At 49.8% G+C, this 27115-nt stretch overlaps 1 protein-coding gene across 1 annotated transcript in view; it reads left to right on the top strand.

Annotated features, from left to right (window-relative positions):
* The window catches only part of GNL1 (G protein nucleolar 1 (putative)), a 272389-nt gene that overhangs the window by 207645 nt on the left and 37629 nt on the right, over positions 1 to 27115 (top strand). The window contains exons 10-11 of the mRNA XM_069241958.1: positions 5544 to 5718; positions 9339 to 9479. Of these exons, the coding sequence (XP_069098059.1) occupies positions 5544 to 5718; positions 9339 to 9479 (316 nt within the window). The remainder of the gene's footprint in view (positions 1 to 5543; positions 5719 to 9338; positions 9480 to 27115) is intronic.

Genomic DNA, 27115 nt, shown 5'->3' with positions numbered 1-27115 from the left:
ACTGGACCAGAGAACTTTGACATATTCATATTGGAACTGGACTTTGGAAATAAGGACCAACTATGACTTTTCCAGAACTGCTAGTGCTGCAATCCAAGCAGCTGGCTCCAGTAAAGGAACCTGACCATACGAGGGAGCGGCGGGAGCTGAAAGTGGAGATGTGAGACCCCCACGGTTCCACTTGGAGAGGACGAGGCTGTGAGCAGGATGATTGGTGAAGATGTGAGACCACCATGGTACCCCTTGGAGAGGATGAGGCAGTGAGCACTCGATGGAAGTGGAGATGTGAGAACCCCATGGTTCCTCTTAGAGAGGAGTGTGGGAAACTGGCACCCTGTTGCAGTACCCCTCACGTTATGTCTGATTTCTGGATGAAACTTGGACTGGAGTGTACTGGGATCCTGCTAACCAGGTTTCCAATGCCAGTGTTTTTTCCCTAAAAACTGCAAAGGTAATTGGCAACACCTTTAGCTGCCACTGTATGTCCCTAATAAATGGTACTTAGGTACCTATGGCATAGGATACTGAGGGCAGGAGCACTGATTGGGCCACCCTCTAGGTCCATGGGTCCAGATGAACCCAGCACTGCCGTTGCAGGCTGGGTGTCCTGGTGCAAACCTAAAACATTTAGTCGCCATGGCACACTGCCTGTGTGCCCTGTCCACCATACACTGCATATACTATTGGTAAGACATCCCTCTGGCAGGCCTTCCAGCCCTAAGACAGGGTCACTATATCATATGTGAGGGCATAGCTGCATGAGCAATATGCCCCCACGGCGTCCTTGCCAAACCTTGGACATAGTGAGTGAACAGAGCAGCCATTTTAATACGTGTGCATGACCCTGTTCACTACAAGTTACCCAGCTACTCTGAACCCTGTTTTTTTGGCATCAAACTACTCAGAATGATAAAAGCAACCTGGTACCAGTATTGGATGTATCCCTAAATGTACCAAGGGGTCACGTTAGAGGTGCCCCTGCAAAAGATAACTACCTTGGCATGGTTGTTGACTGGTCCTTTCCAGGCTGCCACCTCCAGACACCCAATCTACAAACCTTGGGGGAGAGATCGTCTCTCTGGTTTGTAGAACAAAGCCCTTCCTGAGTGGAGGTGCCAACTCCCCCTCCCTCAGGAATGTGCTCTGCCCTGGCAGCGAGCTTCAAAGGGCTACCGCCTCTGATACTCGACCTCCTGACCTGATGCTAGCAGGACCTCCAGGCTTCGAATATCCCCATAGAACTCTCTCCAGAATGGAGGTACCACTCTACAACCCAAAGAAACCAGCAAGCCAGTGAGGGTCACTTCACTGACCAGGCGCTACCTCCCGAACCGGAAGTCGCAACTGGACCCAACGACACACCGACGACCGCGAAGACAAACCTTGCAAGTATGCCAAGTTTGGTGGCACTGCACCCTCCAGTGGTCAGACCGTACCAATACCCTGGGTATTGGAGAGCTGACGTCGGACACCGAGAAAACCAGCCCGCCAGGGCCTGAAAAAGGACCAGGTGGAAGCCCCAGTCGAGGGACTTCAGGAACACCCCGAATCTCCTGCCACAGTGCCCCCATTGTCCTGCAAAAGACCCTTGAACCAAATGAACTCCTGTTGCAGAGGGCAAACTTGAGCACAGCTCTTGGCTCACAGATTCGCTCTGCACCCGGCCGTCCTGTGCCCTGCACCAAAGAATCTGCTGTGCCCTAAGGGTCCCCCACCCCTTGCGACCTCGACAGTCTGTGGGGACCCCAAGGAACCATCTTTAAACTTACCTGTGCAGTGCTTTTCCAAGTGGTCCCCTGCAATGGCCCTGCACCAGCTCCAAAGACCTTTCATTGCTGCTCCCTCTGGAACCGTGAGCTGCCCAACAATGACCTCGACCAACCTGCAAAAGAAGAACTTGGTAAACCATCTATACGATTTTATATGTATTTTTAAAGGTGATCTTCCATCGATGCCTATGATGCCTAATTACGCACAAAAAGACTGTTCAATGGCCTGCGTAGTTGCAGATACACAAGCTGTGAATATATCGCCGTCTAGTGTTGAGCTCAGAGTGTTACAAGTTTTTCTTCAAAGAAGCTTTTTCAAGTCACAAGATCAAGTGACTCCTCCTCTCTGTGATATTGTGCATGCGCATCAAGTCCTTTGTTGCACAATGTCCCTAGCTTTGCACACTACATAGAGGGCCAGCCTCCTGCAAGGAGGAGGCAGTGAACAGGCTGGGGAAGTGAAGATGTGAGACCCCCAATTGTTGCTCTTTGTTCTTAGTGTCCCCTCCAGGCAGCTGGGTGGCAGGAGTCTTCTGGTTCTGGGTGTCTTTGTAGATTCTCCATTGCCTGGATCTTGTGATGGGATTCTGATGATCGGGACAGGTTCAAACTTTGAAGCTTAGTACAACCATTTGTCAACAGTAGTGATGTGTTGAGTATGAAAAGCTCGCAAAGGATGTCAGGGAGTCCAATCAAAGCAACATTTGGCTTAACAAACTTCATTACGAGGAATATGTAAGGAAATGCCTCATGTAAGGAAATGCCTCCTTGGCATGGTTACCCCTGACATTTTGCCTTTTGGTGATGCCAGTTTTGATTGAAAGTGTGCTGAGGCCTGCTAACCAGGCCCCAGCACCAGTGTTCTTTTCCTAAACTGTACCTTTGTCTCCACAATTGGCACACCCTGGCATCCAGGTAAGTCCCTTGTAACTGGTACCCCTGGTACCAAGGGCCCTGTGGCCAGGGAAGGTCTCTAAGGGCTGCAGCATGTCTTATGCCACCCTGGGGACCCCTCACCCAGCAAAGACACACTGCTTGCCAGCTTGTGTGTGCTGGTGGGGAGAAAATGACTAAGTCGACATGGCACTCCCCTCAGGGTCCATGCCCACCTCTCACTGCCTGTGGCATAGGTAATTCACCCCTCTAGCAGGCCTTACAGCCCTAAGGCAGGGTGCACTATACCACAGGTGAGGGCATAGTTGCATGAGCACTATGCCCCTACATTGTCTAAGCAAAACCTTAGACATTGTAAGTGCAGGGTAGCCATAAGAGTATATGGTCTGGGAGTCTGTCAAAAACGAACTCCACAGTTCCATAATGGCTACACTGAAAGCTGGGAAGTTTGGTATCAAACGTCTCAGCACAATAAAAGCACACTGATGCCAGTGTGGGATTTATTGTAATATACACCCAGAGGGCATCTTAGAGATTCCCCCTGAATACCAGTCTGACTCCTAGTGCTAGGCTGACCAGTTTCTGCCAGCCTGCCACAACCAGATGAGTTTCTTGCCACATGGGGTGGGGAGAGTGCCTTTGTCACTCTGTGGCCAGGAACAAAGCCTGTACTGGGTGGAGGTGCTTCTCACCTCCCTCTGCAGGAACTGTAACACCTGGCGGTGAGCCTCAAAGGCTCACCCCCTTTGTTACAGCAGCCCAGGGCATCACAGCTTGTGGAGATGCCCGCCCCTGTGGCCACTGCCCCTACTTTTGGCGGCAAGGCTGGAAGAGATAATGAGGAAAACAAGGAGGAGTCACCTACCAGTCAGGACAGCCCCTAAGGTGCCCTGAGCTGAGGTGACCCCTGCCTTTAAAAATCCTCCATCTTGAGTTTAGAGGATTCCCCCAATATGATTAGGTATTTGCCCCCCTCCACACAGGGAGGAGGCACAAACAGGGTGTAGCCACCCTCAAGGACAGTAGCCGTTGGCTACTACCCTCCCTGACCTACACACACAAATCAGATTCCTGCACTCTGAAGAAAGAAGAAGGACTGCTGACCTGAAAGCCTCGCAGAGACGACGGAGACGACAACTGACTTGGCCCTAGACCTACCGGTCTGTCTCCAGACTCAAAGAACCTGCACAGTGACGCACCCGTCAGGGACAAGTGACCTCTGAGGACTCAGAGGACTGCCCTGAACCCTAAGGACCAAGAAACTCCTGCAAATAGTGCCACTGATCAAAAACTGCAACATCTTTGCATCCTTAAATCAACTTTAAAAAAACACTCTTCCCGCTGGAAGCGTGAGACTTCACACTCCGTGCCCCCAGGTCGAGTTCAGGAGAACCAACACCGCAGAGAGGACTCACCAGGCGACTACGACAACGTAGGCACCCTGAGTCGACTCCCCTGCACCCCCACAGCAACGCATGCCTAGAAGATCCAGAGGCTTCCACTGACCGCGATTGCCTGGTAACAAGGAACCCGATGCCTGGACCAAACACTGCACCTGCAGCCCCCAGGACAGAGAGGAACCACCTACCAGTGCAGGAGTGACCAGCAGGCGGCCCTAATCCTAGCCCAGTTGGTGGCTTTCCCGAGAAGCCCCCCTGTGTCCTGCATACATCGTCTAAGTGACCCAAGGGTCCCTCCATTGCTTTCAATATCAAACCTGATGCCTACTTTGTCCACTGCACCCAGCTGCCCTTGTGCCACTGAGGGTGTGTTTTGTGGGCCTGTGTCCCCCCCAGTGATCTGAAAAACCCCCCTGGTCTGCTCCCTGAGGACGCAGGTACTTACCTGTAAGCAGACTAGGACTGGAGCACCGCTGTTCTTCATAGGCGCCTATGTGTTTTGGGCCCTCCTTTGACCTCTGCACCTGACCGGCCCTGTGTTGCTGGTGCGGTGGCTTTTGGGTTGCCTTGAACCCCCAACGGTGGGCTGCCTATGCTCAGGAGACTGACTGTGTAAGTGCTTTACTTACCTGAAAAGCTTCACCAAACTTACCTCCCCCAGGAACTGTTGATTTTTGCACAGTGTCCACTTTTAAAATAGCTTATTGCCATTTTAACCAACTGTGTGTACTACTGTTTTAAATCAAAGTTCTGTACTTACCTGTGTGAAGTACCTTGCATTTTATGTACTTACCTCAAATCTTGAATCTTGTGGTTCTAAAATAAACAAAGAAAATATATTTTTCTTTATAAAAACTATTGGCCTGGAGTTAAGTCTTTGAGTGTGTGTTCCTCATTTATTGCCTGTATGTGTACAACAAATGCTTAACACTACCCTCTGATAAGCCTACTGCTCGACCACACTACCACAAAATAGAGCATTAGAATTATTTAATTTTGCCACTATCAACCTCTAAGGGGAACCCTGGGACTCTGTGCACACTGTCTCTCACTTTGAGATAGTACATACAGAGCCAACTTCCTACAGAATAGAAAAGAGCTAAAGTGAAGGTCGCTTTTCGTTGATGATGGGTTTTAACCAGGGTGGTTGGCATGGGACACTGACAGTTTTCATATGGCTTTGGTAGATCCTCGAGCAGTGGATAGGCCGCAGGAGCACAGTTGTTTTTTGGGACCTGGTGATTATGTTCGTATTCATGTGGTTTCCCAGAGATTCTATAATAGTTTTAGGGTTTAGGAGGGGTATGATGAGACTTTTTGAAAGCACTCCTGTTCAAAGAGATTCCATGGGGCCCTCTGGCAGAGTTGGGGTTCAGGAGTTTTCCACAGTCCCTCGTTGTGGTTTATTGGGGTTCAGTGAGATTCTCTGACCATATTTGGTTTCTAGTGAGTTCTCTGATAATTTTTGTTTCTCTTGCAGATCCTTTCCGGAATCTATCCTATTGCCCAAATACAAGAGCCTTACACCTCAGTAGGCTACCTGTCTGTCAGGATCCCAGTGCCCTCCCTCTTAAAGCTGAAGCATCCGTACGTGGAAGAGGGCACCTCTGAGAGCCAGAAGAGGACACAGTGGTGCGCCTGGGATATCTGTGAAGGTATTAAGCTTGATATTTACTTTATGCTGTTGGGGTGTAAGGTAAAGAGGAGGGGGGTTAGGAGATCAGCTCTCTTACTATGGTTTTTCTCAATCTGTCAAGTAACACCCCAGATGCTGCCTTTATGTACGCCTTTTGGAGTTGAGGGTTGAGAGATGAGGGGGGTATTTGGAATTTCCTCCTGGAGCAATGTTAGGTGTAGAAAAGTCTAGTCTCCTCTGGAGTTTTGAGAGGTATGGAAAACTGTTGTCTCCGAGTATGGGTTTGTGGGATAAATTCTCTGCATGGTTTTGTGAACTTGTGTCGCTGTGCCCTCATACACATTCCAAACTGTTCTCTGTGATTTTCCCTCACAGAGCTCGACAGTTGTACAAAACCACTGAGGGTTCTCTTTCACCTGACGACCCAGAAGAGTTACACTCTGATGTCAAGGAGGCACCCTAAAAATCACTTTTCTTTGAGGGTGACTTCTGTCTACTCTGCCTAGTCAGAAAGATGGTAGCTGATGTGGAACTTTTCAACTTTACCTACTTTTATAGGACGGTGGGTGGGTTTAGCGAGGTTGCCTACCAGGTCCCATGTAATGGAGCCTTAATCTTCATGATGCCGATAACTGACAGAGACAGGCCACTGAAACGTATCGATAGTGTGCGTGTTTCACTGTCTGAAGGTGTACTGGTTGGTGCTGTGTCAGTGGGCCTGCTAAACATACCAGTCTCTAGGCAAATGCCCCTGCCACTATCTTTGGTTGTAGCCAAGCTTAGTGGGTTTGGGAGGTACCCAACCCATCTTTGAATGCTCCACATTGAATCATCCCTCGTAAAGCAGATCTTTGTAGCTGATCTCACCCTGCCAGGGTGGAGCCTGCATCTTCCCTTCTGCAGGTTTATCCCTGGCATTTCCTTCCCAGGGGTCTACAGGATTGAACCAGTTTTATTATCCTGGGCAAGCCAAAACTGAAAAACAGTTGAGCTTTATGACCTGTATATGAGCTGATCACATCTAGAACATGGTCCTACAGGACTAGAGGGGCACCAAAAAGTAAAAAAACAAAAACAAAACCCCAGCCGCTCTGTTTGGCTAGTCTTCACCTTGGATAAGGAAATGTTCTTGCCTTGCCAGCCAGAACTTTGGTCACTATTTGAGCACTGCAGCCTAGACAGGCCTGAACTCCAGTGTAGATGAAACGAAAATGAAGATAAGAGTAAAGCTATCCTTCCCCTCCCGCCCAACCCTTGGAACTAAATTACTGCAACGAAAACCTCAGAAACTGTTTAATTGCCCTTTGAAATGACTCTGTAGAAATAATTACTAGAAAAACCGTATGTATTGGCCTGACAGCTCATCCTGGTTCCTGGATCGCACCAGCTGTTCCTTTTTAGAACATGGCCTAAGGCATCTAGGGTACAGGTATAGCACTTTGTGCTCACAAGTTCTATTAGATCTTGTGGTGATAGCTCTGGACCAGAAGGCGCTTTAGTGTGTGATACATACTGTTTTGCTGACCTCTGCAGAAAGTCCTTTTCTATAGATGTTAAAAGCCGTCAGGACACGTTGTTCATGGTATCACCCTGCATATGATGTTTTTAACCCCCTGCCACTTCCTGGAGTAAACCTGTGACTGCTTGAGTCTGCTCAACACTCAAAGGCTAAAAGCAAGCTATTCACTCAATCATTTGTAGTAGTATTTTGGCCCCAGGACAACAGCTGCAAACAACATTAGTTGTTGCTATTAATGCCCAGTAAGTAAGGCTGCCCTGGAAACGCAGGAAAAAGCCATACTCCTCTGTTTTGAGAAGTGTTGGGAAGGGTTCAGTCTACTCTGGCAGAGTTTGAGAGCTGGGAGGTGCCTGGATGCAGGACTTCTAACCTATGCCCTTCCTAACAGGTGCCTCTGACAGGTGCCGCCGGGCGTGCAGGGCCTCTGACAGGTGCCGCCGGGCGTGCAGGGCCTCTGACAGGTGCCGCCGGGCGTGCAGGGCCTCTGACAGGTGCCGCCGGGCGTGCAGGGCCTCTGACAGGTGCCGCCGGGCGTGCAGGGCCTCTGACAGGTGCCGCCGGGCGTGCAGGGCCTCTGACAGGTGCCGCCGGCAGTGCAGGGCCTCTGACAGGTGCCGCCGGCAGTGCAGGGCCTCTGACAGGTGCCGCCGGCAGTGCAGGGCCTCTGACAGGTGCCGCCGGCAGTGCAGGGCCTCTGACAGGTGCCGGCGGTGCAGGGCCTCTGACAGGTGACAGGTGACAGGTGCCGGCGGTGCAGGGCCTCTGACAGGTGACAGGTGACAGGTGCCGCCGGCAGTGCAGGGCCTCTGACAGGTGCCGCCGGCAGTGCAGGGCCTCTGACAGGTGCCGCCGGCGGTGCAGGGCCTCTGACAGGTGCCGGCGGTGCAGGGCCTCTGACAGGTGCCGGCGGTGCAGGGCCTCTGACAGGTGCCGGCGGTGCAGGGCCTCTGACAGGTGACAGGTGCCGGCGGTGCAGGGCCTCTGACAGGTGCCGGCGGTGCAGGGCCTCTGACAGGTGCCGGCGGTGCAGGGCCTCTGACAGGTGCCGGCGGTGCAGGGCCTCTGACAGGTGCCGGCGGTAGTGCAGGGCCTCTGACAGGTGCCGCCGGCAGTGCAGGGCCTCTGACAGGTGCCGCCGGCAGTGCAGGGCCTCTGACAGGTGCCGCCGGCAGTGCAGGGCCTCTGACAGGTGCCGCCGGCAGTGCAGGGCCTCTGACAGGTGCCGCCGGCAGTGCAGGGCCTCTGACAGGTGCCGCCGGCAGTGCAGGGCCTCTGACAGGTGCCGGCGGTGCAGGGCCTCTGACAGGTGCCGGCGGTGCAGGGCCTCTGACAGGTGACAGGTGCCGGCGGTGCAGGGCCTCTGACAGGTGCCGGCGGTGCAGGGCCTCTGACAGGTGCCGGCGGTGCAGGGCCTCTGACAGGTGCCGGCGGTGCAGGGCCTCTGACAGGTGCCGGCGGTGCAGGGCCTCTGACAGGTGCCGGCGGTGCAGGGCCTCTGACAGGTGCCGGCGGTGCAGGGCCTCTGACAGGTGCCGGCGGTGCAGGGCCTCTGACAGGTGCCGGCGGTGCAGGGCCTCTGACAGGTGACAGGTGCCGGCGGTGCAGGGCCTCTGACAGGTGACAGGTGCCGGCGGTGCAGGGCCTCTGACAGGTGACAGGTGCCGGCGGTGCAGGGCCTCTGACAGGTGCCGGCGGTGCAGGGCCTCTGACAGGTGCCGGCGGTGCAGGGCCTCTGACAGGTGCCGGCGGTGCAGGGCCTCTGACAGGTGCCGGGGGTGCAGGGCCTCTGACAGGTGCCGGGGGTGCAGGGCCTCTGACAGGTGCCGGGGGTGCAGGGCCTCTGACAGGTGCCGGGGGTGCAGGGCCTCTGACAGGTGCCGGGGGTGCAGGGCCTCTGACAGGTGCCGGGGGTGCAGGGCCTCTGACAGGTGCCGGGGGTGCAGGGCCTCTGACAGGTGCCGGGGGTGCAGGGCCTCTGACAGGTGCCGGGGGTGCAGGGCCTCTGACAGGTGCCGGGGGTGCAGGGCCTCTGACAGTTGCTTGTATGCAGGGCGTCTAGCAGGTGCCTATAATATGAAGCTGCCTTACTCACCTCCCCTTCTTTTGTGTTATTGTTGCAGCCTGGGCTGAGAAGAGAGGTTACAAGACAGCAAAGGCAGCAAGAAATGACGTGTACAGAGCGGCCAACAGCATCCTTCGGTTGGCAGTGGATGGGCGGCTCTGCCTCTGCATGAGGCCGCCGGGGTATACGGCACATAAAGGTAAGGTCATTTTGCAGTTTTCCCTATGTGGGGCTCTGCTATTTTATTCTCTCCTTGTAGGGCAGGTCCAACAATAGGTGCAGGATGTGTGAGTTATAAACATGGGAATTGTCTGCCTGTGTTTATACGTCTGCCCGAAAATCTGCCTTGGGTCACACTAGATGGTTGCTTTGTATTTCCTCATTTGCTCAGGTTGCAAGGCAGTGAGACCTTCTCAGGACTTAGATTCCTGTTGTTTCCTTTGTGAACGTAAAGACAAGACTGACTAATGTAGAGGCCTCTTTTTCGAGAGCGCCGGTATTGAAAAGACTGTACTTTGCAGATGTTTGTGGACTGCATCAGTTGCCATTAATCTTACTGCACCCAGAGAAACGTTCATTGGTCTGTCTGTTTTTTTCCTCAGTGTGGGCCTCTCCTGAGGATGAGCTTTTGAGCTTTCCAGGTGCTGTGTTTCTAAACTTATTTAGGACGAGTAATGAATTGTCGCAAAACTCCCAAGATAAGGAGCCTCACTGAAATGAAGTCTGCCTCGTGCTCTTTGTGAGAAACTGGCTCTTTATATTATATACCAAAATGAGGAACCCTGCGTTCCCTTACTAGTGGACTGGGGCTTGCTCTAACAATCTCACGGTGCTCGTTCAGGGAATAGTGGTCAAGCAGCCTCAGGCGTATCAGAGAGGAGTGTTAGTCATCTGCAAATAGACACACAGCCAATAAATGAGACACACGACTCGGGGAGATCCACACCAATTTACCAGAGTAACAATTATCTTTATATATATTTTGGCACCCTAATCAATATGATCAGGTAAGTACGTTTTGCAGTAGAAATTATCACAGGCTTGAAAAGTCGACACAGTGCAATTTTCTGAAGCCACAATGTTACTCTATGGTAAAGAAAACATATACGGCAAACAGGTACTCCACAGCAACTTACGGGGCCCATCGTACAGACTTACGGTGAGTATAGGGCCGGGTCCTCAGCCTCACCAACAGGTCGCTCGGTGGCACAGGGGCAGACGGGCGCAGTGGCGCAGTTCAGCGTTGGGTCTGGGCAAAAAGATGCTGCAGGTGATGCCTGGGGGGCCCCTCTGGGTGAATCACCAGCTGAGCTCAGTTTGTGCAATGCTTGGGGACATAGGGGTACAAGTAGTCCACTTTGCCTCAGTTGGGGGTGTCTGGGTGCAGAGGTTACTTAGACTGTCTGGTTTCGGTCACCGGTGGTGGTAGAGGGGGCCTGCAGAAAGAGGATGCAGGTGTGGAATCGGGGTCCAGTCCAGCTCAATCAACAAGTGGGCTCGGGGCTCATGAAGCTCAGGGATGTAAGGACACTAATGGTCCTCTTCTCCTCGGTCCGGGGCAGACAGTTGCAAAGGTGCAGTGGACCGTCTGCTTTCAGTCACCGGAGGAGGTTGTGGTTGAGGTTGGGGCCTGCAGAAAGAGGCTGCAGCATCGTCGGGAAGTCAACAGTGAGCGAACTCAAGGTGGGCTTCACCTCTGGAGGTCCTGGGAGCCACGCTGACACTGTTGGCCCATTTCAGCTCGGGTAGGGGGCTCGAATGCAGTGGTGCTGTCCAGCATTGGGTTTTGCTGGTCCCGAGTCCTCAGTGTTTCTTGAGGTGCCTGCAAGATGGAGGGGGCAGCGCCGCTGTTGCACAGGTGCTCCTGGTTCTTGGGTGAAGGTTGACAGTACCCCCAGGGTTTTGGTAGCACAGACAGCTGCAGGACGAGGTGTCTTTTGCACAATTGTCAGTCAGCAGGCAAAATGGTGCAGAGTCAGTCACTGCTCTTCATTTGTCCCTTTTTCGTCTCTTCAGTGTCCTCCTTCTTCTTTTAGGCTGGCAGGATCAGAGTTTCTGGTGCCAGGACTGCCCTAAATACTGAATGTAGGGGCATTAGGGGAGTGCCGGGTAGTAGTTAATGGACTACTTACCCCTGGGGTCAGTATACCCCTATGTGACCACTTCCTGTGGGAAGTGGGCATAACCCTGCCCCAGCGTTCCTAATTCTGCCACCACCAAGATGGCAGACTTCTAAATTTTGTATCCACATCCAGCAGCTCACCTTAGGAGTGGGAGTGACCTGAGGAGTGGATAAGTCTTTCTGCCTATTGATTTCCCCGCATGTCGAGATGCAAAATGAGCCTTGGGGCAGGGGTGGGTTGGCATCCTCTCTGAGGGAAGCCAGATCTGCATACAAAGGGTGCTGGCCGTTTGAAGCCCCCTCCCTTGGATTGCAGATTTGCAGGTCATCCTGTTGGGAGGGGTGTGTTAACACCCGTGCCAGAGCAGGCCTTATTCCTGACCGCCCGAGAGTGGAAACTCTCATCCCAGGAGGTCATAAACTTGTCTGTTTGTGACAGGCTGGCTAAAAGTGGTCAGTTCGCACACAGGTAGTTGATAGGTTTTTCATTGGGAACCTCTAGGTGCATGTATTAATAATTCCATCACTAGAATCTGTGAGGTTTTATTAATATGAAATGTTTGATGTCAAACATCCCTAGTTTCAGTGAGGCCATCATGCAGCTGGGGAATATGTATTGACCAGTTTCCAGAGCATGTACTTAAAATGTCCCCACATGTAATGTAATGCACCCTGCCTTCTGCTTGGAAGGCCTGCTGAATGGGGTACATACATATATTGCATGCAGTGTTGGGGGACAGGCATGTGTGACAGGTGTGTTTTAATTTTTACCTGCACCAAGACTTGAGCCTGCGATGGCATTCTGCCTGTGCTAGGTGAGGGGTACTTGAGGGTGACACAAAACATGCTGCAGCCCTTGGGCCCCGTCTTTGGTACCCAGGCCCTAGGTACTAGGGGTACCATTTACTAGGGACTCAGAGGGGGGCCTACGGTATTGCCTGTTGGGGAAAGGTTGCATGGTTTAGGGAGAGAGATGTGGCCCTGGGGACCTGGTTAGAGGGAACCCAGTGCACTTTCAGTCAAAATTGCATCAAATACCAGGCAAAAAGTGGGGGAATTACTGCAAGGAAAGCCTATTATTCTACAACCAGGTTAATGACAGCCATCCCATCTGGGAAACCGCTCAAGTGGGAAGAATTTAGAAAGAAAGGAGATCAGTGCTACTTCTGAAGGAGCATCAAAAGATGAGAAGAATAGAAGCACCTCCCCTTACAGGACACACGGGCAGGGATTCTGAATACTGGTAACATGCTTACGTTGGAAATTTCCAACTCTCAGTTAAAATCAAAGGGGCTGACTGGGCATGCAGCTAGGGCCTCCCTCTCAACTGGACATAGAGGAGGATGTGTTGAGAGGGGGGACTCTTTGAGACCAGGAAGGTGACCTCCATGTTGTTTCAGCACCCTGTCTTAGACTCTTAGTTTAGAAAGGGACACTGACACGATGCCCAAAACATCAGCTAAACTTCATGTGGAATCCAATGACAAAGGTGTCCGTTTTCTCTGAGACTGCTTGAATAAACCTAACCGGATGTTTTCAGCTCGTATGGTACCCGGGAGGCCTTGGTCATTAAAAAGAGCAGCCAAACAAAATCAGTTTTTCTGAGTTGTGGTATAATAAGAAATCAACAGTTCGATGGCATCTGTCGCTGTAGATACGCATGTTCTGCAATAGCTCGCCATCTGGTGTTGGGCCGGAGTGTTACAAGTTGTTTTTCTTCGAAGAAGTCTTTCGAGTCACGGGACCGAGTGACTCCTCCTTTTGTCTCCATTGCGCATGGGCGTCGACTCCATCTTCGATTGTTTTTTTTCCGCCATCGGGTTCGGACGTGTTCCTGTCGCTCCGAGTTTCGGAACGGAAAATTAGCTAATTTCGGAAGATTTTCGTCGGTATTGTTGCGTTCGGGATCGGCGTACTTAGATTCCACACCGCATCGAAGATCGAAGAGCTCCGGTGCCCTTCGGGGTAGTTTTTCGATCCTCCGTCGGGGCCTGGTCGGCCCGACCGCGTGCTGAAGAACGCCGATGGAACGGACCCCGTTTCGTTTCTGCCCCAAATGCCACAATAAATACCCCTACACAGACCAACACTTGGTCTGCAACCTGTGCCTGTCACCTGAGCACAGCGAAGACACCTGCGAGGCCTGTCGTGCGTTCCGGTCCCGAAAAACACTCCGAGACCGTCGAGCCAGAAGACTTCAAATGGCGTCCGCACCGACAGCCCAACGGGAGTTCGAGGAACAGGAAGAAGAAGGTACCTTCTCGATCCAAGACTCAGACTCCGAAGGATTCGACGATACACAAACCGTGAGTAAGACGTCGAAAACCACACAGAGAAACATTTACAAGGCCCAGGGGACGCCACTGCCACCAGGCCATGGCTCGACCCATAAATTCGGTGACCGACCGTCGGCACCGAAAAAGGCCAAAACAGTGCCGAGATCGTCCGACTCCGGTCGAGACACCGGCACGCAGCCTTCTCGGGACCGAGAAAGTGCTGGAGACAAGCCTCGACACCGAGATGCCGGTGTGGACACGGCTCCACGCCGAGACAGCGGCACCGAAACAGATCGACGCCGAGAGGTTTCGGCCCCGAAAAGGAAAAAAGTCACCTCGGAGCCGAAAAAACACGCAGACAAAGTTTCAACGCCGAAACAAACTGCATGCGACCCAGCTTCAGGCTCTTATTCAGAAGAGCACTCGCTAACCTCCCAATTGCAAAAGCATAGGTTTGAGGAAGAGCTACAAGCAACTGATGTGGACCATACGCAAAAGCGTATCTTCATTCAGCAGGGGACAGGAAAAATAAGCACCCTTCCCCCCATTAGGAGAAAGAGAAGGTTGGAGTTCCAGACGGAACAAGCACCACAACCAAAAGTGGTTAAAAGAATTACACCACCACCCTCTCCTCCGCCCGTGATTAACGTTTCACCAGCACAAACTCCATCTCACTCCCCAGCTCACACCACCATGAGCCAGGGTGACCAAGATCAGGACGCATGGGACCTATACGACGCCCCAGTGTCAGATAACAGCCCGGAGGCCTACCCTACAAAGCCATCTCCACCAGAAGACAGCACCGCGTACTCTCAGGTGGTGGCTAGAGCAGCACAATTTCATAACGTAAGCCTCCACTCAGAACAGGTCGAGGATGATTTCTTGTTCAACACACTCTCCTCCACCCACAGCTCCTACCAAAGCCTGCCTATGCTCCCTGGTATGCTCCGGCACGCAAAATACATATTTAAGGAGCCGGTCAAAAGTAGGGCAATCACACCAAGGGTGGAAAAGAAGTATAAGCCGCCTCCTACGGACCCGGTTTTCATCACTACACAGCTGCCACCAGACTCTGTTGTTGTAGGAGCAGCTAGGAAAAGGGCCAACTCTCACACATCTGGAGATGCACCACCCCCAGATAAAGAAAGCCGCAAGTTCGATGCAGCTGGTAAAAGAGTCGCAGCACAAGCTGCAAACCAGTGGCGCATCGCGAACTCCCAGGCACTACTTGCGCGCTATGACAGAGCCCACTGGGACCAGATGCAACATCTCATTGAACATCTGCCCAAGGACTTCCAAAATAGGGCGAAACAAGTGGTTGAGGAGGGACAGACCATCTCCAACAACCAGATACGTTCCTCCATGGACGCTGCAGATACAGCTGCACGGACAATTAATACATCTGTAACTATCAGACGGCATGCATGGCTCCGAACGTCTGGATTTAAACCAGAGATTCAACAAGCAGTTCTCAATATGCCTTTTAATGAAAAAGAACTGTTCGGTCCAGAAGTGGACACAGCGATTGAGAAACTCAAAAAAGATACGGACACTGCCAAAGCCATGGGCGCACTCTACTCCCCGCAGAGCAGAGGGAATTACAGCACATTCCGTAAAACGCCCTTTCGAGGGGGGTTTCGGGGTCAAAGCACACAAGCCAGCACCTCACAAGCAACACCGTCCACTTACCAGGGACAGTATAGAGGAGGTTTTCGGGGACAATATAGAGGAGGGCAATTCCCTAGAAATAGAGGGAGATTTCAAAGCCCCAAAACCCCTACTACTAAACAATGACTCACATGTCACTCACCCCCTCCACACAACACCAGTGGGGGGAAGAATAGGTCATTATTACAAAGCATGGGAGGAAATCACTACAGACACTTGGGTTCTAGCAATTATCCAACATGGTTATTGCATAGAATTTCTACAATTCCCTCCAAACATACCACCAAAAGCACAAAATTTAACAACACACCATTCCAATCTCCTGGAGATAGAAGTGCAGGCACTATTGCAAAAGAATGCAATCGAATTAGTGCCAAACACACAAATAAACACAGGAGTTTACTCACTGTACTTTCTGATACCAAAGAAGGACAAAACGCTGAGACCAATCCTAGACCTCAGAGTAGTGAACACTTTCATCAAATCAGACCACTTCCACATGGTCACACTACAAGAAGTATTGCCATTGCTAAAACTACACGACTACATGGCAACTTTAGACCTCAAGGATGCTTATTTCCATATACCAATACACCCATCTCACATGAAATACCTAAGGTTTGTATTCAAAGGAATACATTACCAATTCAAGGTACTGCCTTTCGGATTAACAACCGCACCAAGAGTCTTTACCAAATGTCTAGCGGTAGTCGCTGCACACATAAGAAGGCAGCAAATACATGTGTTCCCATATTTGGACGACTGGCTAATCAAGGCCCATTCGTTCATACAGTGCTCAAATCACACAAATCAGATCATACAAACCCTCTTCAAACTCGGGTTCACCGTCAATTTCACAAAATCCAAAATTCTGCCACGCAAGGTACAACAATACCTGGGAGCCATAATAGACACATCAAAGGGAGTAGCCACTCCAAGTCCACAAAGAATTCAAAATTTCAACACCATCATACAACGCATGTATCCAACACAAAAGATACAGGCAAAGATGGTATTACAACTCCTAGGCATGATGTCATCATGCATAGCCATTGTCCCAAACGCAAGACTGCACATGAGGCCCTTACAACAATGCCTAGCATCACAGTGGTCTCAAGCACAGGGTCACCTTCTAGATCTGGTGTTAATAGACCGCCAAACTTACCTCTCGCTTCTGTGGTGGAACAACATAAATTTAAACAAGGGGCGGCCTTTCCAAGACCCAGTGCCACAATACGTAATAACAACAGATGCTTCCATGACAGGGTGGGGAGCACACCTCGATCAACACAGCATACAAGGACAATGGAACGTACATCAAACAAAACTGCATATCAATCACCTAGAACTTCTAGCAGTTTTTCAAGCACTAAAAGCTTTCCAACCAATAATAGTTCACAAATACATTCTCGTCAAAACAGACAACATGACAACAATGTATTATCTAAACAAGCAGGGAGGGACGCACTCCACGCAGTTAAGCCTGCTAGCACAAAAAATTTGGCATTGGGCAATTCACAACCAAATTCGCCTAATTGCACAGTTTATACCAGGGATACAAAATCAACTCGCAGACAATCTCTCTCGAGATCACCAACAGGTCCACGAATGGGAAATTCACCCCCAAATTCTGAACACTTATTTCAAACTCTGGGGAACACCTCAGATAGACTTGTTTGCGACAAGGGAGAACGCAAAATGCCAAAACTTCGCATCCAGGTACCCACACAAACAATCCCAAGGCAATGCCCTATGGATGAACTGGTCAGGGATATTTGCTTACGCTTTTCCTCCTCTCCCTCTCCTTCCTTACCTGGTAAACAAACTCAGTCAAAGCAAACTCAAACTCATATTGATAGCACCAACTTGGGCAAGGCAACCCTGGTACACAACGCTGCTAGACCTATCAGTGGTACCCTGCATCAAATTGCCCAACAGGCCAGATCTGTTGACACAGCACAACCAAAAGATCAGACACCCAGATCCAGCATCGCTGAATCTAGCAATCTGGCTCCTGAAATCCTAGAATTCGGGCACTTACAACTTACCCAAGAATGTATGGAAGTCATAAAACAAGCAAGAAGGCCATCCACCAGGCACTGCTATGCAAGTAAATGGAAGAGGTTTGTTTGCTACTGCCATATTAATCAAATACAACCATTACACACAACTCCAGAACATGTAGTGGGTTACTTGCTTCACTTACAAAAATCTAACCTAGCTTTCTCTTCCATTAAGATTCACCTTGCAGCAATATCTGCATACCTGCAGACTACCTATTCAACTTCCCTATATAAAATACCAGTCATTAAAGCATTCATGGAGGGCCTTAGGAGAATTATACCACCAAGAACACCACCTGTTCCTTCATGGAACCTAAATGTTGTCCTAACTAGACTTATGGGTCCACCTTTTGAACCCATGCACTCCTGCGACATACAGTTCCTAACCTGGAAGGTGGCATTTCTCATCGCCATTACTTCCCTGAGAAGAGTAAGCGAGATTCAGGCGTTTACTATACAGGAACCTTTTATACAACTACACAAAAATAAAGTCGTCCTAAGGACCAATCCTAAATTTTTGCCAAAGGTTATTTCACCGTTCCATCTAAATCAAACAGTGGAACTTCCAGTGTTCTTTCCACAGCCAGATACCGTAGCTGAAAGGGCACTACATACATTAGATGTCAAAAGAGCATTAATGTATTACATTGACAGAACAAAAAACATCAGAAAGACTAAACAACTCTTTATTGCATTTCAAAAACCTCACGCAGGAAACCCAATTTCAAAACAAGGTATAGCCAGATGGATAGTTAAATGCATCCAAATCTGCTACCTTAAAGCTAAACGACAGCTGCCCATTACACCAAGGGCACACTCAACCAGAAAGAAAGGTGCTACCATGGCCTTTCTAGGAAACATCCCAATGCAAGAAATATGTAAGGCAGCCACATGGTCTACGCCTCACACATTCACCAAGCACTACTGTGTAGACGTGTTATCCGCACAACAAGCCACAGTAGGTCAAGCCGTATTAAGGACATTATTTCAGACTACTTCCACTCCTACAGGCTGATCCACCGCTTTTGGGGAAATAACTGCTTACTAGTCTATGCAGAACATGCGTATCTACAGCGACAGATGCCATCGAACTGAAAATGTCACTTACCCAGTGTACATCTGTTCGTGGCATCAGTCGCAGTAGATTCGCATGTGCCCACCCGCCTCCCCGGGAGCCTGTAGCAGTTTGGAAGTTACCTTCAATTATTTCTATATGTATCATCTCAACCTTAAATAGGTGCATACTTAGTCACTCCATTGCATGGGCACTATTACTACAATTCAACTCCTACCTCACCCTCTGCGGGGAAAAACAATCGAAGATGGAGTCGACGCCCATGCGCAATGGAGACAAAAGGAGGAGTCACTCGGTCCCGTGACTCGAAAGACTTCTTCGAAGAAAAACAACTTGTAACACTCCGGCCCAACACCAGATGGCGAGCTATTGCAGAACATGCGAATCTACTGCGACTGATGCCACGAACAGATGTACACTGGGTAAGTGACATTTTCATTTTGGGGCATCTTACATTGGAATTAGAGAAAGCCGGTGACCACATTTGTTCCTGTAGATGAACTTTGCAGCTATGATTTTTCACAAGTTTGGCAATAGGACACCATTTTAAATGCTGCGATTGTATGACTGTCACAGGACATGAAAACATATTAATAGCCACCCTTGAAAGCAAACCGGCCCACGGTGGTTGCTCCAATACGGAATCTGTGTTCTTGTGTTGTCTGAGGAATGCTGACAGATCAGTGCCTTTCAGAAAGTCTGCTCACAAACAGTGAGGGGAAGATGTGAGATTTTTTGCAGGAAGTATGTTGCTCACTCACATCTCAAACATACACAGTGAGACGAGAGAGGTGTTGGCTGAAGTTATCTGTGATCATTAACATCCTTCGGGGACCAGTATGCCCTGTGTGTTGACATACAGATGGTTGCTCCTGTGGGGTGCCGATTTTACAGAGGCTTAAAGTGTAGACACCGCCAGAAATTTGTTCACTCCAGCGATGGCAGGTCTGTTCTCCATATTTCTTCTGGCGGTGAGAGGCCCGTCTTCACCTTGTACAAGCATCCAGTACCATCTTGCAAATCTTTTTTTCTGTGGGGAGGACCTCTGCAGTTTCTCTTCCCATTCCCTACGTCCTTCCTCTGTTACCCTGTTCTCGTACCCAGCTCGCTAGTTGATGATGGTAGGAAGCCGGCTCTCTATATCATGCACTAAAAGGAAGTGCACAGTGCAGAGTCCAGTGAATCCCCAGCTGGTTAGCAGAAGCTAAAGCAAAGGGGTCTAGAGCTCTTTTCGTTGTAGTGTGGGCGAGCCATTAGGCTTATCGAGGAGTCGTGTTAAGCATTTGTTGTACTCACGGAGCAATAAATGAGACACACACTCAAAGAATAAACCTGAGACCAAGAAAAATTGCATTTGCTTTTATATATGCTTTGAAACAAAGTTCCCAATGTTATCCTATGGCAGGAAAAACAAGTGTTCGGCAATCAGTATTAGCAACAACTTCCGATGCCCGTCTCAGAGTTAAGGTAAGTACTGGGCACATGTCCGAACCACACCAGCAGGTCGCTCCCGGCAACACTGGGGCGTCCGGGTGCAGAAGTGCAGCAAGACGTGAGGCGCCCAGTTTATTTTAATGGGAGTTTGGTCATCTTAAGTCAGGCTTCAGACTCTGGCCAGGAGGCCAGTCAAAGAAAACAAGCAGGTAGGCCGAAGACTTGAGATGCTCCTGAAGGTAAATACACCGTTGGTCCTTGCCTCCAAGACCGACGGATGCAGGGGTGTCCTTAGGCATCAGGTTTTACTGTCCCGGAGTCCTCGCTGTCAGTGGGCCATGCATGTTGAAGCTGCAGGCCTCGTCAGGGAGTTCTGCAGGTGGTCACCTGGGGAACGTCATTGGCACTGGTTACCCTCCTCAGTTGGCGTTGTGGGTGACAGGTGCAGCGGTCTCTGCAGGTGTTGAGTTTCCTCTCACCGCCAGGCTGCAGAAGAGGAGGCCTCTGTGTAGAGGCTGCAGGTGACTTGGATGAGTCCAGGAGAGGGAACACTCGGGCTCAAGACAGCTGGGGAGCGCTGTTGGCACTGTTGGTTGGCTCTTCACTGGGTCAGGGTCGTCGGGTGCAGACATCACTTCAGGTGTCGGGCCTCTAGGCTGCAAAGTCCTTTATACTTTGTTTCGAAGCATGTCCGCAGCTCATGGGAGGATGAGTCTTTGGAAGGCAGGCAGGCAGGCTTCCTGTGTTCTTGGAGCTGCAGGAAGAGTCTTTTGATAGAGTCCGTCGAGGTCAGCGGGAAGGCCGGAATGGCTGATACCGGGTCAGCTTCTTCTCCTGTCTCCGGGGGTGACTCTTCTTTGTCCTCTTCTTCTTTAGGTTACCAGGATCTGAGTTCTAGGGTTCAGGGATGCCACCCAAAGACTTAATCTAGGGGCGTTGCAGAGAGTGCCAGGTGATAGCCAGTGAGCTTCTGACCTTTTGAGTGACTACACCCTTCTTATGGCCACTTCCTTTGGTAAGTGGTCATAGCCCTCACCCTATTGGCCTGATTACTTCCACACAAGATGGAGCAATTTAAAAAGTAGTGTCCACTTCAGCTTGTCCACCTTAGGGGTGGGACTGGTATGAAGTGGGTACTCCTAATCTGCCTAAATTCCCCACCAGTCTTGCTGCCAAAAGTGGGGTCATGATATGGGGACCAGTCTCCTCCACTACTTGGAAAGGCCTGGTTGCATTTATAAGGAGGCAAGGTCTTTGGAGCTCCCCACCCTGGAATGTCCATTCTGCCTGGACGAGATGTTCTCACCTCCGCCCAGAGCAGGCCTTTGTTCTGAAGCCTCGAGAGCGCTGGCTTTCACCTCAGGGGGCCAGAACTCTGTCTAAAGTGGCTGCATTGGTTTGCACCTGTCAGTGACCACTCTAGGAGCTGGTAGGTTTTTTGACACCACCTCTAAGGTGCCCTTTGAGTGCATGTTTTAATAAATCCATTGCTGGGTTCTGTGTTTATTAATACGAGATGTTTGATACCAAACATCTGTGTCTTCAGTGACGCCATGATGTAGCTGTGACCTTGTGCCATGCCATGTTTTCATTTCATCTCTGCACCAAGACCCGTAGTCTGCAATTGGAGTAATGTGGTGAGAGGGTTCCTGAGGGTGTCACAATCTGTGCTACAGCCCTATGGGGCTTTCTTAACTGCCCCATGCCCTAGGTGCCAAGGGTACCATTTACTGGAGACTGACAGTGGCAACCAAAAGGTTTGCCAGTTGGCAACAGTCTTGGGGGAAAGAACACTGGCACTGGGGGCCTGGTTAGCAGGAACCCAGTGCACTCCAGTCGAAGTTGCAACCAAAAACAAGGCAAAAAGTGTGGGGGTGGATGTACTGCAACAAAAACCCAGTTTCCTACACGCAGCAATACTGGATCCCTAGAATCTGCCTAAAATAAATCCAACCTTTACACACATCTCTCAGTCTATAGTCTAACCTTTTTAAGGAATTTGGGATGTGCAAACTTGAAGACAAAGTGACCACCCTCACCTTGGAAGTTTTTAACTAGGGCGCAGTAGAGAAGGGAAGTCGGCTGAAAACCTTCTGTTAGTAGTAGCGTTATATTCTTCAGCTGTAGGGCCCAGCAGGGTAACCGGCAGTCTGGCATCGTGCACTTTTATAAGCCCAGCTAAATCTACCCACGTCCACTTGTAACTTTCAGAACCATTCTGCCTTAAAATTCAAGGGGATGGCGTTGAAAATAAAAGTGAACTTAGGAAGTATCATCATTTTAATTACATTTGTCTTGCCCAGTATTGAGATGGGAAGATAAGCCCATGAGTTCAGACGTTTCTTAGTTTCTGTCATTAGTTTATTAAAGTTAACTTTGGCCATCATATCCAAGTCTTTAACTGCTTGAGCCCCTAAATATCCACTTTCCTTCTTTTTCCATCGGGTTATCACCAGGGTTGTTCCACGTCATCAATTCTGTTTTCTGTTGGGTTGAACAGGTAACCAAACACCGTCCCAAAGTCACTGTGTAATATAGTGGGAAATGAACTCGTAAATTCTTGTGCACATATCTGCGTACAGTGCCACTTTTTTTCATCCAACTGTAATATTTAAAAGGGATGAGCTCCTGATTGTTCCTGATCCTACTGGCTAAGTTTTCAATATATAGGTTAACATATAGCGGGAATGAGGGGCCCTTGCTGTGTTCCTGTCCATATCGAGAGCTGCTTTGTTAAATTCCCATCAACTAGAATCCTTGCTGCTGGTCCTCTACAAATTGCTTTAATTGCCCGGAGCAACTTTTCTCCCAGGCCAAACTGTTTAATTACTTTGTATAAAAACAACCTTCTCACTCTGTCAGAGGCCTTGGTGGCATCTAGAGTTGTAACAGTGAGAGGGGAGTTTGAGACCGACGCCACGTCAGTTGCGCTCACTGGGGCATAAGCCAATTCATATCATTGTCTACCTCTCATAAAAGCCTTTAGGTCTTGGTGCACAACCCCCCTTTTTGCAAGTATTTGTGTGCAGATCTTGTAGTCATTGTTCAGTAATGATATTGGTCTGTATGATTCACACGCCTTGGGGTCTTTGCTGGGTTTTAATATTACATTGATAGTTGCCTCCTCCTATGAGTGTGGGAGAGTGTGGCCTTCCAAACATATTGCTGTTAGTAACCGAGTCAGGACCGGAGTTAGCTCATCTTTTACAATTTGTTTGGTAAACTTTCCCTCCCCGACACCTTCACTTTTTTCACCCACTAAGCACTTTTTCCACTTCCTTTACACTTGTGTCCTTATTCAGGTTCTTCTGTGGGTCCATTTTTAATACCGGGTGAGGATCTTCTTTAAGCCAACTATTTATCAGCTCTTCCGTGGTTTTAGATAATTTGTGTATAATTTCTCAAATTTAACTAAGGCCTGTTCCATTTCAGAGTTCTGTGCGTCTTTTCCCAGTCTCTTTAATTACTATTTCCTTAATGATATTGTTAGCACGCTCCACTCTCGTCTTCCAGGCCACATATTTCCCATATTTCCCTTCTCCACATTCATAGTGGACCAATTTGCTTGCTTCCCATTTTTTGTTGTAGCACTCCTTCTAGATAATCTACCAGTTCACCTGTTGTATCCTTAAGTTTATCTAAGGCAGTTTGTTCCCGAGCTCTTTTTTTTTTTTTTTTTTACAGATAGTTAGATCGCTTTGAATCCCTTCTATTTTCAACTCCACCTCTACCTCTCTGTTCTTATTTTTGTTTCTTTTGTATGCTGCATAACTGATTACCCTCCACAAATACAAGCTTTGCAAGTGTAGAAGGCTGGCCTGGCTTGTAGTGGGTACCAAGGGGTACTTACACCTTGTGCCAGGTCCAGTTATCACTTATTAGCGTAGAAGAGGTGTTTCTAGCAGCTTAGGCTGATAGAAGGTAGCTATAGCAGAGCAGCTTAGGCTGAACTAGGAGACATGTAAAGCTCCTACTATACCACTGGTGTCATATGCACAATATCATAAGAAAACACAATACACAGAAGTACTAAAAATAAAGGTACTTTATTTCTATGACAATATGCCAAAAGTATCTCAGTGAGTACCCTCAGTAAGAAGGTAAGTAATATACACAAGTTATATGTACACAAACCCAAAACAGGTAAGTAAGAGTCAGAAAAGTAATGCAAACAGTGTAGAATTAAATAGGATGCAATAGGCGAACATAGGTCCAGGGGCAGCACAAACCATATACTCCAAAAGTGGAATGCGAATCACGAATGGACCCCAGACCTATGGGAGCTTGTAGAGGGTCGCTGGGACTGTAAGAAAACAGTGAGGGTTAGAAAAATACCCCACCCCAAGACCCTGAAAAGTAGGAGTAAAGTACACCTACTACCCCAAAAGGACACAATAGTCGTGATAGGGGGATTTCTGCAAGAACCCCAAACACCAACAAAGCACTGAAGATGGATTCCTGGACCTGAGGACCTGCAAGGCAAGGGGACCAAGTCCAAGAGTCGCGATAGTGTCCGGGGGGGGGCAGGAGCCCAGAAAACCCCAGATGAAGGTGCAAGGAATCTGCCTCCGGATGGAAGAAGCTTAGGATTCTGCAACAAAGAAGAGGACTAGGATCTTCTCCTTTGGATGGAAGATGTCCCACATCGTGCTGAAGGTTGCAGAAGTGTTCCCACGCAGAAATACCGCAAACAAGCCCTGCTAGCTGCAAGGGTCGCAGTAGAGGTTTTTGGGTGCTGCTGGGGACCATAAAGGACCAGGATGTCGCCCCTTGGAGGAGGAGACAGAGGGGACGCTCCGCAACTCAGAGAGCCCCAACAGAAGCAGGCAGCACCCGCAGAAGTTCCAGAGCAGGCATTCAGAAGATTTGTGAACCGGAGGTGGCTCAGAATCACAAAGGAGAGTCCCACGACACAGGAGGACAACTCAGAGGGTTGAGCACTGCAGGACGGAGTGCTGGGGACCCAGGCTAGGCTGTGCACGAAGGAAATCCTGGAAGAGTGCACAGGAGCCGGAGCAGCTGCAAATCATGCAGTACACAGGTTTGCAGTCTAGCATGGGGAGGCAAGGCCTTACCTCCACCAAACTTGGACTGAAGGATCACTGGACTGTGGGAGCCACTTGGATAGAGTTCCTGTGTTCCAGGGACCACGCTCGTCAGGATGAGAGGGGACCCAGAGGACCGGTAATGCAGTCTTTTGGTGCCTGTGTTAGCAGGGGGAAGATTCCGTCGACCCACAGGAGATTTCTTCTTGGATTCCAGTGCAGGGTGAAGGCAGATGACTCCCAGAGCATGCACCACCAGGAAACAGTCGTGAAAGCTGGCAGGATGAGGTGCTACAATGTTGGTGGTAGTCGTCTTGCTACTTTTTTGCGGTTTTGCAGGCATCCTGGAGCAGTCAGCAGTCGATCCTTGGCAGAAGTCGAAGAGGGAGATGCGGAGGAACTCTGGTGAGCTCTTGCATTTATTATCTGAGGAATAGCCCAGAGGAGAGACCCTAAATAGCCAGAAAAGGAGGTTTGGCTACCAAGAAAGGAGGATTGGCTACCAAGAAATGTAAGAGCCTATCAGAGGGGGTCTCTGGCGTCACCTGCTGGCACTGGCCACTCAAAGCGGTCCAGTGTGCCCCCAACACCTCTGTTTCCAAGATGGCAGAGGTCTGGGACACACTGGAGGAGCTCTGGGCACCTACCCTGGGAGGTACTGGTCAGGGGAGTGGTCACTCCACTTTCCTTTGTCCAGTTTCATGCCAGAGCAGGGCTGGGGGATCCCTGAACCGGTGTAGACTGGCTTATGCAGAGATGGGCACCATCTGTGCCCATCAAAGCATTTCCAGAGGCTGGGGAAGTCTACTCCTCCCCAGCCCTTCACACCTATTTCCAGAGGGAGAGGGTGTAACACCCTCTCTCAGAGGAAATCCTTTGTTCTGCCTTCCTGGGCCAGGGCTGCCTGGACCCCAGAAGGGCAGAATCCTGTCTGAGGGGTTGGCAGCAGCTGCAGTGGAAACCCCAGAAAGGCATTTTGGCAGCACCCGGGTTCTGTGCTAGAGAACCGGGGGATCATGGAACTGTCCCCCCAATACCAGAATGGTATTGGGGTGACAATTCCATGATCTTAGACATGTTACATGGCCATGTTCGGAGTTACCATTGTGACACTGTACATAGGTAAGTAACTTGGCACCCAACCTTCACCAAGTGAAGGTTAGACATATAGGTGACTTATAAGTTACTTATGTGCAGTAAAAAATGGCTATGAAATAACATGGATGTTATTTCACTCAGACTGCAGTGGTAGGCCTGTGTAAGAATTGTCTGAGCTCCCTATGGGTGGCAAAAGAAATGCTGCAGCCAGAGGGATCTCCTGGAACCCCAATACCCTGGGTACCTAAGAACCATATACAAGGGAATTATATGGGTGTACCAGTGTGCCAATGAGAATTGTTAAATTTAGTCACTAGCCTGCAGTGACAAATTTAGAGAGCAGAGAGAGCATAAAAACTGAGGTTCTGGTTAGCAGAGCCTTAGTGATACAGTTAGGCCCACACAGGGAACACATACAGGGCACATAAAATGGGGGTAACATGCCAGGCAAGATGGTACTTTCCTACACAACTCCCCCCCCCCCCCCCCCCCCCAACAAAGGACAATAAGACTAGCCTTGTCCTGATGAGTCTTCATTGTCTAAGTGGAAATATCTGGAGAGTCCATCTGCATTGGAGTGGGTACTCCCTGGTCTATGTTCCATTGAATAATCCATTCCCTGTAGAGATATGGACCACCTCAACAATTTAGGGTTTTCACCTTTCATTTGTTTTAGCCAAAGTAGAGGTTTGTGGTATATCTGAACGATAAAGTGAGTGCCAAACAGGTATGGCCTCAACTTCTTCAGTGCCCAGACGACAGCAAAGTCCTCCCTCTCTATGGCAGACCAACGCTTTTCTCTAGGGGTCAACCTTCTGCTGATAAAAGCAACTGGTTGATCCTGGCCCTCAGAATTCAGTTGTGATAAGACTGCCCCTACCCCTAATTCAGATGCATCAGTTTGAACAATGAATTTCTTGGAGTAACATGGGCTTTTTAGGACAGGTGCAGAGCTAGCTGTCCATAATACCTTCTTATGCATTTTCTTGCTTGTGAGATCATTAAGAGGGGCTGCTATGGAGCCATAATTCTTGATGAATCTCCTGTAGTACCC

The sequence above is a fragment of the Pleurodeles waltl genome, chromosome 6 (genome assembly GCF_031143425.1).
Source record: "Pleurodeles waltl isolate 20211129_DDA chromosome 6, aPleWal1.hap1.20221129, whole genome shotgun sequence".
NCBI classification, from domain to species: domain Eukaryota; kingdom Metazoa; phylum Chordata; class Amphibia; order Caudata; family Salamandridae; genus Pleurodeles; species Pleurodeles waltl.
The sequence above is the reverse complement of the archived record's forward strand: the minus strand, read 5'-3'. Positions and strand labels throughout refer to the sequence as shown.